General features: G+C 45.3%; 2 protein-coding genes across 7 annotated transcripts in view; both read left to right on the top strand.

The window, feature by feature from the left end:
* ZMYM6 (zinc finger MYM-type containing 6) overlaps nucleotides 1–5,735 on the top strand; it is a 43,927-nt gene extending 38,192 nt beyond the window's left edge. For all 6 annotated transcript variants that reach the window (XM_027617465.2, XM_027617474.2, XM_035727248.1 and 3 more), the window contains 2 exons: nucleotides 531–675; nucleotides 2,603–5,735. In XM_027617465.2, coding sequence (XP_027473266.1) covers nucleotides 531–675; nucleotides 2,603–4,434 — 1,977 coding nt within the window. In that variant the 3' untranslated portion in view covers nucleotides 4,435–5,735. The remainder of the gene's footprint in view (nucleotides 1–530; nucleotides 676–2,602) is intronic.
* A 125-nt stretch (nucleotides 5,736–5,860) lies between these two features.
* On the top strand, nucleotides 5,861–8,657 carry TMEM35B (transmembrane protein 35B). The gene is made up of 3 exons (XM_027617500.1): nucleotides 5,861–6,062; nucleotides 7,396–7,576; nucleotides 8,520–8,657. The coding sequence occupies exons 1-3, from the start codon at nucleotides 5,955–5,957 to the stop codon at nucleotides 8,621–8,623; spliced, it is 393 nt and encodes a 130-aa protein (XP_027473301.1). The 5' UTR covers nucleotides 5,861–5,954; the 3' UTR covers nucleotides 8,624–8,657.
* Nucleotides 8,658–13,032: the final 4,375 nt, after the last annotated feature.

The following is a 13,032-nucleotide window of genomic DNA, read 5'->3' as shown; positions in this document are numbered from 1 at the left end:
AAAAATTTTAAGTAATCTCTCTTCCCAGTGTGAGGCTCGAACTCACAACCCCAAGATCAAGAGTTGCATGCTCTGCTGACTGAGCCAGCCAGGTCCCCTTTCCAGCGATTTTAAAGTTTATTTATTTATTATTGTTTTAAAAGATTTTATTTATTTATTTGACAGGGAGAGACACACACCGAGAGAGGGAACACACAAGCAGGGGGAGTGGGAGTGGGAGAAGCAGGCTTCCTGCAGAGTAGGGAGCCTGATGCGGGGCCAGGACCCTGGGATCATGACCTGAGCTGAAGGCAGATGCTTAACCGAGTCACCCAGGCGCCTCTTTTTTTAAATTAAGAAGTGGAATGGACACTGATGAGAAGAATTAGGAATTAGTATATATTTTCCAAAGTAGCTTCTCTATTGTAACTCCTCTTTCAGAGGAATTATATTTCTTTTGCTATGTGCCACCTTTCAATTGATACAATTATGGTTAGTGATAAGGTACTAAAAAACATCTCTTTTTGGTTTCTAAATTTGTTTTTAACTAGGGAAGCACACAGACAGATGCCATGAAACTTCTATCTTCCCAGTGTTCCAGGCTTTTAAAAAATAAAGCAGTATTGTGCAAGCCTGTCACACAGACCAAGGCCACCTCTTGCAAACCACATACACAACACAAGGAATGTCAGACAGGTATGTGTCCTTGTGCTTTCCATATGTAGAAAGTTATTCTGTTTTGTTTATTTTTGTTTTTTTAAGAAAGGAAAAGAAAATCATTTACAGTTTCTTAAATGTGAAAATATTCATTCTTGGACCACATACTTTGAAAATCTAATTTATTCCTTTTATAATTCTCATTAACACTAATTACTAAATTGAATCCATCTGTACACACAGCATTATGTGTAGAGTGGACAAACATCTCCTCTGTGTGTACACTGCTGTTTTTCAAATGTACGGACAAACTATTACAACTACTAAGTTACAAATTTATTTAAAAGCATTAGTGATCTAAAAAAAAAAAGCATTAGTGATTTAACCTTAGTTCTTTTTTTAAAAACACTGTGAATTGATTTGTTATTTACTAAAAGTATAACTATGTGTCTGAGGTGTTGGTGATCAGGAAAATTATTTTAATTCATACTTGGAAACGTTGTAAACTATTGCCCCAATCCACGTTAACTGCCACTACCCTTATATTTTCAGTTAGCTGTGTAGCCTACTCTGCCCAAAGCATTTTTTGATTTTTGTTTTTAATGATAATTTTACTACCCAGAATATACTGTATTTAAAAGCATAGTCTGTCAGCAAGTAATCATGAGTTTTTATGTAGGGTGCCTTTCTTTTGGTAGGAGTCAAGGAGAACCCTGTCTTCCTTCCAAAGTAAATTTGATTGTTTTATATTCCTTTTAAAATGATATATTCTTTGTGTACATGAATTTATATTATATACACATTCACATGTGGAAGGTAGTAAAGGATCTGTGGACATCCATATGTGTGGGTATGTGTGTGCTTATATATATTTTTTTAAATTTCTAGATTAAATATTGGATTGTTTAAAATACACTGTCATGAACTACTTTTTCATTTGACAGTGCTCATCAGAAGTATTCCATATCAATATAAATTTAAATATACATTGAAATTCTTTTTTTTTTTAAGATTTTTATTTATTTATTTATTTGACAGGGAGAGACAGTGGTAAAGGGAACACAAGCAGGGGGAGTGAGAGAGGGAGAAGCAGCCTTCCCACTGAGCAGGGAGCCCGATGCGGGGCTTGATCCCAGAACTCTGGGACCATGACCTGAGCCGAAGGCAGATGCTTAACAACTGAGCCACTCAGGTGCCCCTACACTGAGATTCTTAACGGATGCATAGATTACAACGTATCCATCCCCCTAAGACTGGACATTGAGATTGCTTTTAGTTATTTAATATTATAAACAGTGTTAGGTTGTGTAAGTGGATTTTTGTTCACTTGTCTAATTATGTCCTTAGGATAAATCCTAAGTAGTAGAATTTCAAATTCAAAAGCTATCAGACTTTTAAGGCTTTTGGTCTGTGTTACAAAATTGAAAAATTATATCAGTGTTTGAGAACATCCATTTCTCTTTACCCTCATTGACACTGGGTATTCTAATAATTAACCTTTATTTTTTTCCTCAACTTTAATTTGGAAAAATTTCAGAATTCAAAAGATTGAAAATATGGTACAATGAACATTAATATATCCTTCATCTCAATTCACCAGATGTTAACTTTTTGAAACTTGTTTTCCCTTTTTTCTGAAAATTTTAAAAATAAAATAATTTGTTTTTAATTTGATGTATCCTGTGGACTTCAGCCCTTATTCCAGTAACCTATGGAATACATAGCATTGCTAGTTCATGTACTACAGTCTACAGTTTTGCTTTAGTTAGTGGCCAAGTTTTGGGCAAGGAGAAATTCAGTTTTTAATGGCACCATGGAAGTATCATGGTTTGGGTTTCAACTTTAATTAGTGTATTCTTTTGACAAATATAAATAGTAATGAAATATAAATTTTAAATGTGTGGGGGAAAACATAATATGGCTTATTTCTTCTTGAAAATAACAGTGATTCAAATATTTTATTCAGATTTCCCTATGCCTAATGAGAAACATGATGCGGAACTTGAGTCTCCACCTCCAAAGAAAAAAAGAATAGGTTTTTTCCAGACTTATGATGCGGAATATTTAAAAGTTGGTTTTATTATCTGTCCAGGATCAAAAGAAAGTTCACCAAGGCCACAATGTGTCATTTGTGGAGAAATTTTATCCACTGAAAACATGAAGCCAGCAAATCTTTCTCATCATTTGAAGACAAAACATTCAGAATTAGAAAACAAACCAGTAGATTTTTTTGAACAAAAATCTCTTGAAATGGAATGTCAAAATAGTTCTTTAAAAAAGTGTTTACTAGTTGAAAAGTCACTTGTGAAAGCTTCTTACTTAATTGCTTTTCAAATTGCTGCCAGCAAGAAGCCGTTCTCCATTGCTGAAGAATTAATTAAACCATATTTAGTAGAGATGTGTTCAGAAGTTTTGGGTTCAAGTGCTGGAGACAAAATGAAAACCATTCCTCTTTCTAATAATACAATTGGACACAGGATTGATGAACTGTCTGCAGACATTGAAGATCAGCTGATTCAAAAAGTCAGAAAGTCCAAGTGGTTTGCCCTTCAGGTAGATGAATCATCAGAAATCTCAAATATCAGCCTTCTTTTGTGCTATATTCGTTTCATTGATTATGATTGCAGTGATATAAAAGAAGAATTACTATGTTGCATTGAAATGCCTTCTCAAATAACTGGCTTTGAAATATTTGAACTAATAAATAAATACATTGACAGTAAATCTCTGAATTGGAAACATTGTGTTGGTCTCTGTACAGATGAGGTGGCAAGCATGACTGGCAGGTGTTCTGGTTTCAGGGCAAAAATTCAAGAAATTTCCACAAATACAGTGGCATTTACACACTGTTTTATTCACCGTGAACATTTAGCAGCAGCAAAGTTGTCTCCATGCTTACATGAAATTCTTTTGCAGTCAGCACAAATTTTAAGTTTTATAAAGAGCAATGCATTGAATTCACGAATGTTAACAATTTTGTGTGAAGAAATGGGGTCTGAGCATGTGAATTTACCACTTCATGCTGAAGTACGCTGGATATCGAGAGGGAGAATTTTAACAAGATTATTTGAATTACGACATGAAATTGAAATTTTTTTAAACCAAAACCATTCAGATTTGGCCAAATATTTTCTTGATGAGGAATGGGTTGCAAAGTTGGCCTATTTATCAGATATTTTTTCACTTATAAATGAACTCAATTCAAGTCTCCAAGGAACTATGACTACTCTCTTCAATTTGTATAATAAAATGGATATATTTAAGGAAAAGTTAAAAATGTGGTTGAAGCGCACACAAGAGAATGATTATGACATGTTCCCTTCATTTTCCGAATTCTTAAACTCATCAGACTTAAATATGAGAGGCATTGCAAGCATTATTTCTGAGCACCTGGAAGGACTTTCTCAAATGTTCCATGACTGTTATCCACCAGAAGATGACTTGCGTTCAGGAAATTTGTGGATAATTAATCCTTTTATGAATCACCAAAATAGTAATCTCACAGACTTTGAAGAAGAAAAACTAGTACAGTTATCTTCAGATTTGGAATTACAATCAGTATTTAAATCAATGTCTGTAACTCAGTTTTGGATAAATGCAAAGACAAGTTACCCAGAGCTCCATGAAAAGGCAATGAAGTTTTTGTTGCCTTTTTCAACTATTTATTTATGTGATGCTACATTTTCCGCTTTGACGGAGTCAAAACAAAGAAATCTGTTGGTTTCTGGTCCTGCTCTAAGACTTGCAGTCACATCTTTAATTCCAAGGATAGAAAAATTAGTAAAAGAGAAAGAATAGTAACATGGCTATTGCTTATTATCACAGTCTATAATTTTGTGTTAAATTTTCTATAAGTACCCTAAAAATTTCCTAATGTGGGTATGTGTTTTCAGTGATTAAATATGTTGAGGAATTTAATAATCATGCATTTATAAATTGTTATATATAATTTTATTAGTCCAAGGTAGAGAATTTAGCTGTTTGATCCATTGTTTGGATAATCTGGATTAGGGACAAAAATGAGGGTAACAAAAGGCCTGTTTATAATGTACGGGCACACCTGGATGTTGAAACCGCTTGGCCTTTAGAAACACATGGGACATTGCAGTCTTCAGCCAGGCAGCACCCCCACCCCAGCAGGCTGTGGGTAGGTACAAAACCCAGATCCGAGCTGCTTGGCTAACCCAGGAATGGAAGCAGCAGAGTTTGAGACCCTTTGTAGGGGTCTCTGTGGCCCTCTCCACCAGGGCTTGGCAAACGTTTTCCATAAAAGGCCAGGTAGTCAGTATTTTAGGTTTTGCAGGCCATATGGTGGCAACTACTCAGTTCTGCGGTTGCAGCCCAAAAGCAGCTGAAGGCAGTACACAAACGAGTGTGGCTGTTTCAATACAACTTTTTATTTATGAACATTGAAATAATACAGTTTTCATGTGTCATGAGAGCTGCCTTTAAATTTTTTTTGTATCATTAGAAAATGTAAACAAACATTGTTAGCTGGGGAGGGCGAGGAAGTGAAAAAAACCAGACACCTGACTAAATAATTTGGCCCACCCTTTGTCCATCTGGGTGTAGACAGATCTCCAGGTAATAGCAGATGGGCCAGGAGTGGCCTCTAGAGTTTTGTTCCGTGGAAGTCACTCTTCCCGCAGCTGCAAGTGTCTGAATTTTTAAACACTTTTCACATTTTAATTTCAGCTGAGAGAAATTCGAAGGAAAAGATATTTTACGCAAAGATAGAAAACAATTTGTAGCTACTTGTTACTGATTACTAATGATTTCATAACTTATAACTTTTGAGCTCTTACATGTGCCAGGCATTGTGCTAGGCCTGTTCTTCAGAACTAAGAGGCTTATCCGCATTTACAGAGGCAGATACTGAGGCCCATCGAGGTTAGGTGGCCGTTGTGCTGGCAAAGCTAGGGAGGCTCAGGCAGGAAGGAAACCCCGGTCTTCTGCGAGGCACGTTCAGATACTCCTGTTGGACTTGACTCTGTACTGGTTGGGAGACAAGAGACTTCCCCTGAATTCAAAGGGACCCGTTTAGTCAGTTGAGCCAGTGGGCCTCAGTGTCGCCATCTGTGAGATGGACAGAAAAGGGGGTGGCAACAGCCTCGGGAGGCGAGGAGCCGGAGGCTCTGGCGCGGGTCTTCTGTCCGCCCTGGGGAGGGAGGAACCGAGACGGCGGCAGGGGGCGGGGTTCGGCCGGGTCTCCCCTCCCCTCCCTTCCCCTGCCCTGCCCTGCCATCCCCTGCCCTCCCCTCCCCTTCCTTCCCCTTCCCGCCCTTCCCTCTCCTCGCTCCCGGAGGGCCTGCGCGGCCATGGCTCTCGGGCTCGGCGCTCTGCGCGTCCTGCTGGGCGGCTTCTTCGCACTCACGGGGGCAGCCAAGCTTTCGCAGCAGATCTCGGCTCCCGCGTCCCAGCAGATGGTGAGCGGCGGGGCATGGGCGGGCGGCCGCGGTCAGTCCCCAGCCCGCCTGCCCGCCTGCCCGAGCCAGTCCCCCGCGGACCTGCCTGCCTTCCGGCGAGACGGCGCTAGAGCGGGGGCGGGGAGAGCACGTCGACCGAGACGTGGGCGCCTTCCTAGAGTGCTCCTCGGAGTCGTCTGGCTCTTGCCTAGACGGAAGGGGACCGGGCCGATCTCCTTCCAGCTGAGTCCTGGGGGCCCCGCGCCAACCTAGGGCGTCGGGACGCAGCGGGAGGAAGATGGAATGGAATGGGGGACCCAGCACCCTCCCCGTCCCCTTCTCCTCCTCCGCTTGCTTGCGTTCTTGAGAGGTTCGTGAGGAACGGGTTTATTATTCCCCGCTTGGTGGAGTAGGAAACTCGCCCTGAAGGTGAAGTATATCTGCTAAAGGTTACACAGCTAGTCAAGACGCAGGAGCCTCTCCTAACTCAGAATCTGGAGAGCCCTTACCGGGGAGCCTGAGAGGAAAGTCTACAAGCCCTCCTTCTGTCTCCTGGCTAGTTCCAGACTCTTGGAAAAGCTTTCTTGTGGTTATGCCCACCAATCCCTCCGCCCCTCAAGCCAGACTTGGAGACCCTGCAGCCTCCCTCTCCCAGACCTGGGTTCTGCCCTTTCTTCCTGGTTTCGGGTGGTGGATGGTTTGGGGAAGTACATCCCCAGAGCTAGACAGCCTAGAGCTGCTTCCTTGCAGCAGAGTAGGGAAGGTAGAGCTGAGGTGGGGAGTAAGGGCGAGAAGGTGAGGGTGAAGTTGTCGTGGGGCCCACAGCAGAGCCTGACTCAGCAAGATGAGCGGCTTTGAGCTCCTTACCCCCCCTTGTGTCTACTGCAATGGGGCGCAGGCCCAGCATACCATATTCAGAATGGGATCTGTTGAATAAGCAACAGTCTATTCTCTCATCCTCTCCCCCACCTCCCAATATTCCCAGCATAGTATCGTCAGGAAAACCAGGCCAGGCAGCAAGAAAGAGAAGTTGTGGTACGCCTAACTTCCTGGCCTTGGACTTTGCAAAGGCTGGGGTGTAATCCAATGAGAATCTGGTGAGAAAATCAGTTCTCCTCTGCACCAACATCCAGCCATTCTCCTTGGAGCATAAAGCCTGTTTCCTGATTCCAAAGCTCAGCCCCTCAGGGAGGCCCTCTCCTCTCTAGATGGACCTCAGCCCTGGACCTGACCCAACCTAGAACGGTAGCTCCTTTGTCGGGGGAGTTGAGGGTGCAGACACAGAATGCCCCTGTGGAATGCCTAGGCAGTGGATCCCTGAGTGGGGCTGACAGGCTCTCCTTGCTGCCCCTAGAAAGCCCTGTTTGTGCAGTTTGCTGAGGTGTTCCCGTTGAAGGTGTTCGGCTACCAGCCCGATCCCATGAACTACCAAGAGGCTGTGGGCTGGCTGGAACTGCTGGCTGGGCTGCTGCTGGTCCTGGGCCCACCCATGCTGCGAGAGATCAGTAACTTGCTTTTGACCCTGCTCATGATGGGTAAGGGGGTGCAACTGCGCTGGGGAGAGGGGGACTTCTGGCAGAGGGTAATAGAAGATCTGGCAGTTCCCTTTACTGTTGCCTCCTTTCCTTTTTTTCTGGAACCAGGAGCACTCCCTGCTCTACTGCAGTTTCCACTTTCTTCAGACTAGGACAGGTGCTTTTTAAACTTAATATACCATAACATGATTCTATGTCAAACATAACTTCCCGCCTCACTGATTCAATTGGCTGCAGGGTATCCCCATGGTAAGGATGTCTTGTAACTTAAAAGCCCCTACCCCGCCCTCCTCACCCCTACCCTTGAGCCGAGGGGATGGAGTAGCAGCTGCCTGTGGAGTTATGTGTCTGGCAGGTGGGAACAGAGAGCAAGGAAGCTGGGCCGGCCCCCTGAACAGAAAGGCAGAGAATTTCCCTGTGACAGGCAGTCCTAGAGGAACCCCTCCTAGCTGCTCTGCCCACAGGAACTGCTGACGTACAAAGACAGCTGCTACTTTCCAAAGGTCAGACGTCTTCAGGCTTGGCTCTACCCCCTGGCCTTGTGTCACCATGGCGGCCACGCCTGCTGCCCCTCCCCCAGGCCTTTCTATCTCTGGAGCTTCCCTCATCTTCATTGCCCATACCTTCACCACTAAGCCCTGGGGCCGCCACCTCTCCAGTAGGATTAAGAAGGGAGAAGGAGCAAAGGTTGTTCCAAAATGCCCATCTACCCACCTCCCTCTTCTATTCGGCAGGCTTGTTCCTATTTCTTTCTCACCCTCTGAGGGTGGCTACGTTAGTTCAGGGGCCTTCTGATTCTTGGTTCTGTTCTCTTCTGGAGGCCAGAGATGAGTGCAGCTAGTGTAGGGTGTGTGTGTGTGTGGTAGGGAGGTGTTGAATGGGAGGGCTTGAGCTGGAGTGGGAGTGGGTCAGGGAGCCTGAGGGACCTCACTTTCCATTCCAGGGGCTATCTTCACTTTGGCATCTCTGAAAGAGTCGCTGAACACCTACATCCCACCTATCATCTCCCTGGGGCTTCTGCAGCTTCTGGATGTCTGCCATCTCTGAGTCCAAAGGAGGTGGTCAGGCCCACCAGGAAGAAGACTCTTCCAAGTGCATTCAAGGAATCCTGGGAGTCGAGGGCCTCTTGCCTCTTCATGCCATGTCACTGTCACGGCAGGAACATGGTGGAACACACAGTCTACCAGCTTGTTACCAGTACGTCCAGGGTTGGCCCGTGTTGAAGTAGACATCTTATCTACCTGACCCTGCTTTCTATCTGGACATATCATGGACATTTACTGCTCTTTTTTGAGGGATACGTGTTAAATATACTAACATTCCTCATGTCATGTGAAAGTAGAAAATAAACAGAAAAGCAACTTAAATCACCCCAAATTTTAATGCACCAAAATAACTATTAATTCCTTTTAATAACTGTACCATTCAACTTTTTCTATGCCTTTATACAGATATTTCTTAATGAAAATGAGACAATATAAATTATTACCTGCTTTTGAAAACTCATATACTGTAAGACCATTCCATGTCTGTTTTACCTCATTGATGTTAATGGCTGTATAGTATTCCACCATAAGGATGTACTGTAATGTATTTATTCAAGCCCCCACTGAGGAACATTTAGATTGTCCCCAGTGTTTTGCTATTGTACACTTCACAGTAAATCACCTTTGCATACTTATTGTCTTAGAGGGTGGGGAGGGGCAGAGGGAGAGGGAGAGAGAGAATCTTAAGCAGGCTCCATCCCCAGCAAGGAGCCCAACATGGGGCTTGATCTCATGACCCTGAGATCACTACCTGAGCTGAAATCAAGAGTCGGATGTGGGACACCTGGGTGGCTCAGTCCATTAATGCATCTGCCTTCAGCTCAGGTCATGATCCCAGGGTCCTGGGATCGAGTCCCGCATCAGCAGGGAGCCCGCTTCTCCCTCTGCATGCTATTCCCCCTGCTTGTGCTCTCTCTCTGACAAATAAATCTTAAAAAAAACCCCAAAAAACAAAAAGAGTTGGACGCTCAATGGATTGAGCCACGCAGGCACCCTAGATTGCCTCCCATTTTGCTGTTGTAAACTTCATAGTAAATCACCTTTGCATACTTCCTGTCTTTCCCTAGAAGTGAGGATGCTGCTTCAAAAGGCACTCACATTTTTAAAATTTTTATGAAATACTTAAAATTTACACATTGAGTATGGCAGAGTCTAGGTACCTGCTTCTGCCCGGGTTCTTCCAAGCCACATGAGATATTCCTTCCTATTCTTTTACCTTGTGCACGTTAGCTGTGCAGAGCTAACAAAGATGGGCACAGCATCATCGTTTTCCAGGCTCTGAAACTGCCACCTTTGATAGTGAGGTAGGCACCCACGGTGGTGCTTCCTGGATATCTACGTGGAGGCACAGGACAGCCAGCTCCAAGGGACGCTGCATGGGAAAGCAGTGCTGGGAGCCTGGGATGAATCCCAGAGATCCTAGGGACTCAGAACCGGGTGTGCGTGTGTGAATTATTGAGGGAAAATGACCATGTTAGAGTCCTTACTCTCATCAACTATCTTCACCTCAGTAGGGCCTTGTGGAAAGTGATATGCCTCCCATAATGGAAGATAGGAAAAGAGTTGGTTTATTTATGCAAGTACTCTAGTCACCTGCCTACGGGTCACTTTGGGGGTAGGGACAATGGCTTTTGGGAGCCCACAGAAATGAAAGGAGTCTGTGCACAGTAGTGCATTTCATCTGAACTCCAGAATGGTAAGTTCTGCTCTGACATGGATGAACTGGGAACCTCAGGCAAGTTGGTACCCTTAGGTCTTTTCTTGTGTCTGAAAGCACAGTGATGCAATCGAGCGTGTGTGTATGTGCACACACACACTGGTACATCTAGTAGTACAGAAAGATAAGCCGTATATGTAAAGTACATATAAAAAATGTAGTAGTGTACATTCACCACACAGAGTGTCAATCAGGAAGCCTCTTCTTTCCCAGAGGTCCAGAGATAACATACCTTCAGTTTCCAGGTTGGGTAATTTGGCTGCTTTGCAATGACATCAAAGACTGATGATCTCTCTCAACTTTCTGCTCTGCTGCTTTTAATTTATTGGCTCCTGCCCTCGGCATTGCAAAATAGTTGCAGCAGCTCCAGACAGCACATTTGCACATAACATCCATAGGTGAAAAAAAGAGAGGAAAGCTCTCTTAAAAGACCCCCAGATTTCCCCTCACATCCCACTGGCCAGGATTATGTCCCATTTCTATTCCTAGACCCACCACTGGCAAGGAGAATGGACTTAAACTAGTTAAGGTTTGCGCACCCTGGTCGGCAAAGAATGGAGGGGGTAAATTCCTGCCATTCACTAGCTTATTTGCAAAATATGGATAATAATAGTAAATACTTCATAGAGTTGCTGGGAGAACTTAGTGAGCTAAAGGGCTTACGGTGCTGCCTGGCACATAATAAGTGCTCAGTAAATGCTATTATTAAATAGCATTTGTTATTAAATAGCAGTTTGTTCTACAGATGAGAAAATGCATTCAGAAGGCTTAAGTGCCTACCTGTCAGAGCTGAGACTAGAATTAAGGCCTGATTGACTCCAGAACCCACACTTTCCACTGCACCAGCTGCCCAAGTCGAAAGTGGGCAGGGATGACACCCCTGCTCTCTTCAACAAAGTAAATGGGATGATCTGTCCACCGTGATTAAATCTGCCTTGCTTTCCAGAATTGCCCCTCCGCATGAAAATTTTGAAGCCCAAGAAAGTAGAACCTGGAGCCTCTGGGATCCTGGCCTCTTACCACTCCTTCCAGGATGCGACGCCAGCTGGTCTCCAGCCAGGACTGTGAGGAAAACCTCGCCCAGCTGGTATTAGAGCGAGGGCTCCTGTGTGCCACAGTTTGGGCAGCTTCGGGGCCCCCAGGCTTGGCTGTAGGGCCCGCCCAGCAGCTGTGGCCGAGGCAGCGTGCTGGAGGAGTGGGTGGGTCAGCTGGTGTGGAGCAGTTGGGATTGACAGCAGCAGGAGTATCCTGAGCTCCAGCATTGCCTCCTCAGCCCAAGGAGAAGCCAGGCCTCAGGGAAATGTGCCCCCCAAACCGCACCCTGGAGCACCATGACATTCAGCTGCAAGGCCTTCCTTAGACCTTTCTCTCCTCCCTGTGCCCCTTTGCCCTCAAAGACATTCCCTTCCCTTGAGGCCCTGGCTGTACCCCACAAACCCAGCTCATAGCTACCACAGGTGGGCCCCAGCCCCTCCAGCTGTTGGGCCCATTCTTCACGTGGTGTCCTGGGATTAGTCGGCTGATGGGAGGGTCTGAGATGTGTGGGTGGGAGTGGATTCTGCTCCGTCTCAGCTCCTTAAAGCCAGGCCCCCAGAGCCCCAGAGATTGCTGCAGCAGCCAGAACAGCAAGAGGTAAGAGAGGAGTGATCTGGTGGGATGGCAGGGAGAGGTTCAGGGCGGGCCAGTTGGGGGCTAGAGCCATAGTGGACAGAGCAGACAGAGCCGAGAGGCAGGGGAGAAGAGAATACACTCAGGGTCCCCCACAAAGGACTGCAGCCTCAGAGGTTCAAAGGCACAAGTACGGATTTTGGTATTGGAGGAACTAAGTTTTGGAACACCCTAGGAGGGTGACGATGCCAAAAATAGGAACAGGACATTGGCTTGTGCACTTACCCCCCTTGGGGAAAGAAGAGGAACACGCCCAGATGTCTCTGCGCTGTTTTGTTTGCTGCCGGTGCCTGTGTGGGTGGTGTGCACATTCATCTGCATGCTGCCTGGAAGGAAAGAGAGCTAATGGTTATGAAGTGTCTCCCCAGTGTCAGCCACAGTGCTCAGAGTTTTACTTATGTTTCCTCATAATCCTCCCAACAACACTGTGAGGTAGGTATTTGAATCTCCATTTTACAGCAGAGAAGCCTGGCTCAGTGAGGCGGAGTAATTTGCCCAGGGTCATATGGCAAATAAATGTGTGTATCTAGAATCTGCCTGCTTCCTGGGCCTGTGCTCTTTTTCTCTTTGCTGTCCAAAGTTTTGACTCAGACCCAGGACTTCTTTGTGGTCAGATCCGGGTGCAGGGGAAGGAAATAGGCTGGAAAGCCTGAGAGTTGTGAGACCCTTTCCTCCCTGCCCCAGGGGCTCCAAGCAAGCCCCTGGAGAGGACCTTCGCTCCTCAAGTCCAGGGTCGCTATGCAGGGCCCTGTCTTCAGGGACACTGCATCATAAGCCTGTTCCTCCATCCACGGTTCGTGGAGGAGGGAGGACTGGGCTTCTTCTGGGAAGAACTCTATATTCCAGTCTGGTTTCTCCAGAACTCTCTGTTGGCTCAGCCTTGCTTGGGCTTACTGCACATGCCTCTGCCTCCACATTATCTGAACCCTACTCCATCTGTGAGGGGCGCTCTCACCCTCTCAGTCACCAAGGTTAGAAATTTCCAAGCTGTCTGGGACTCCTGCCTCTTCCTCATTTCCCCGCAG

The sequence above is a fragment of the Zalophus californianus genome, chromosome 4 (assembly GCF_009762305.2).
Source record: "Zalophus californianus isolate mZalCal1 chromosome 4, mZalCal1.pri.v2, whole genome shotgun sequence".
Taxonomy (NCBI): Eukaryota; Metazoa; Chordata; class Mammalia; order Carnivora; family Otariidae; genus Zalophus; species Zalophus californianus.
This window is presented reverse-complemented; position numbering and strand designations above follow the sequence as displayed.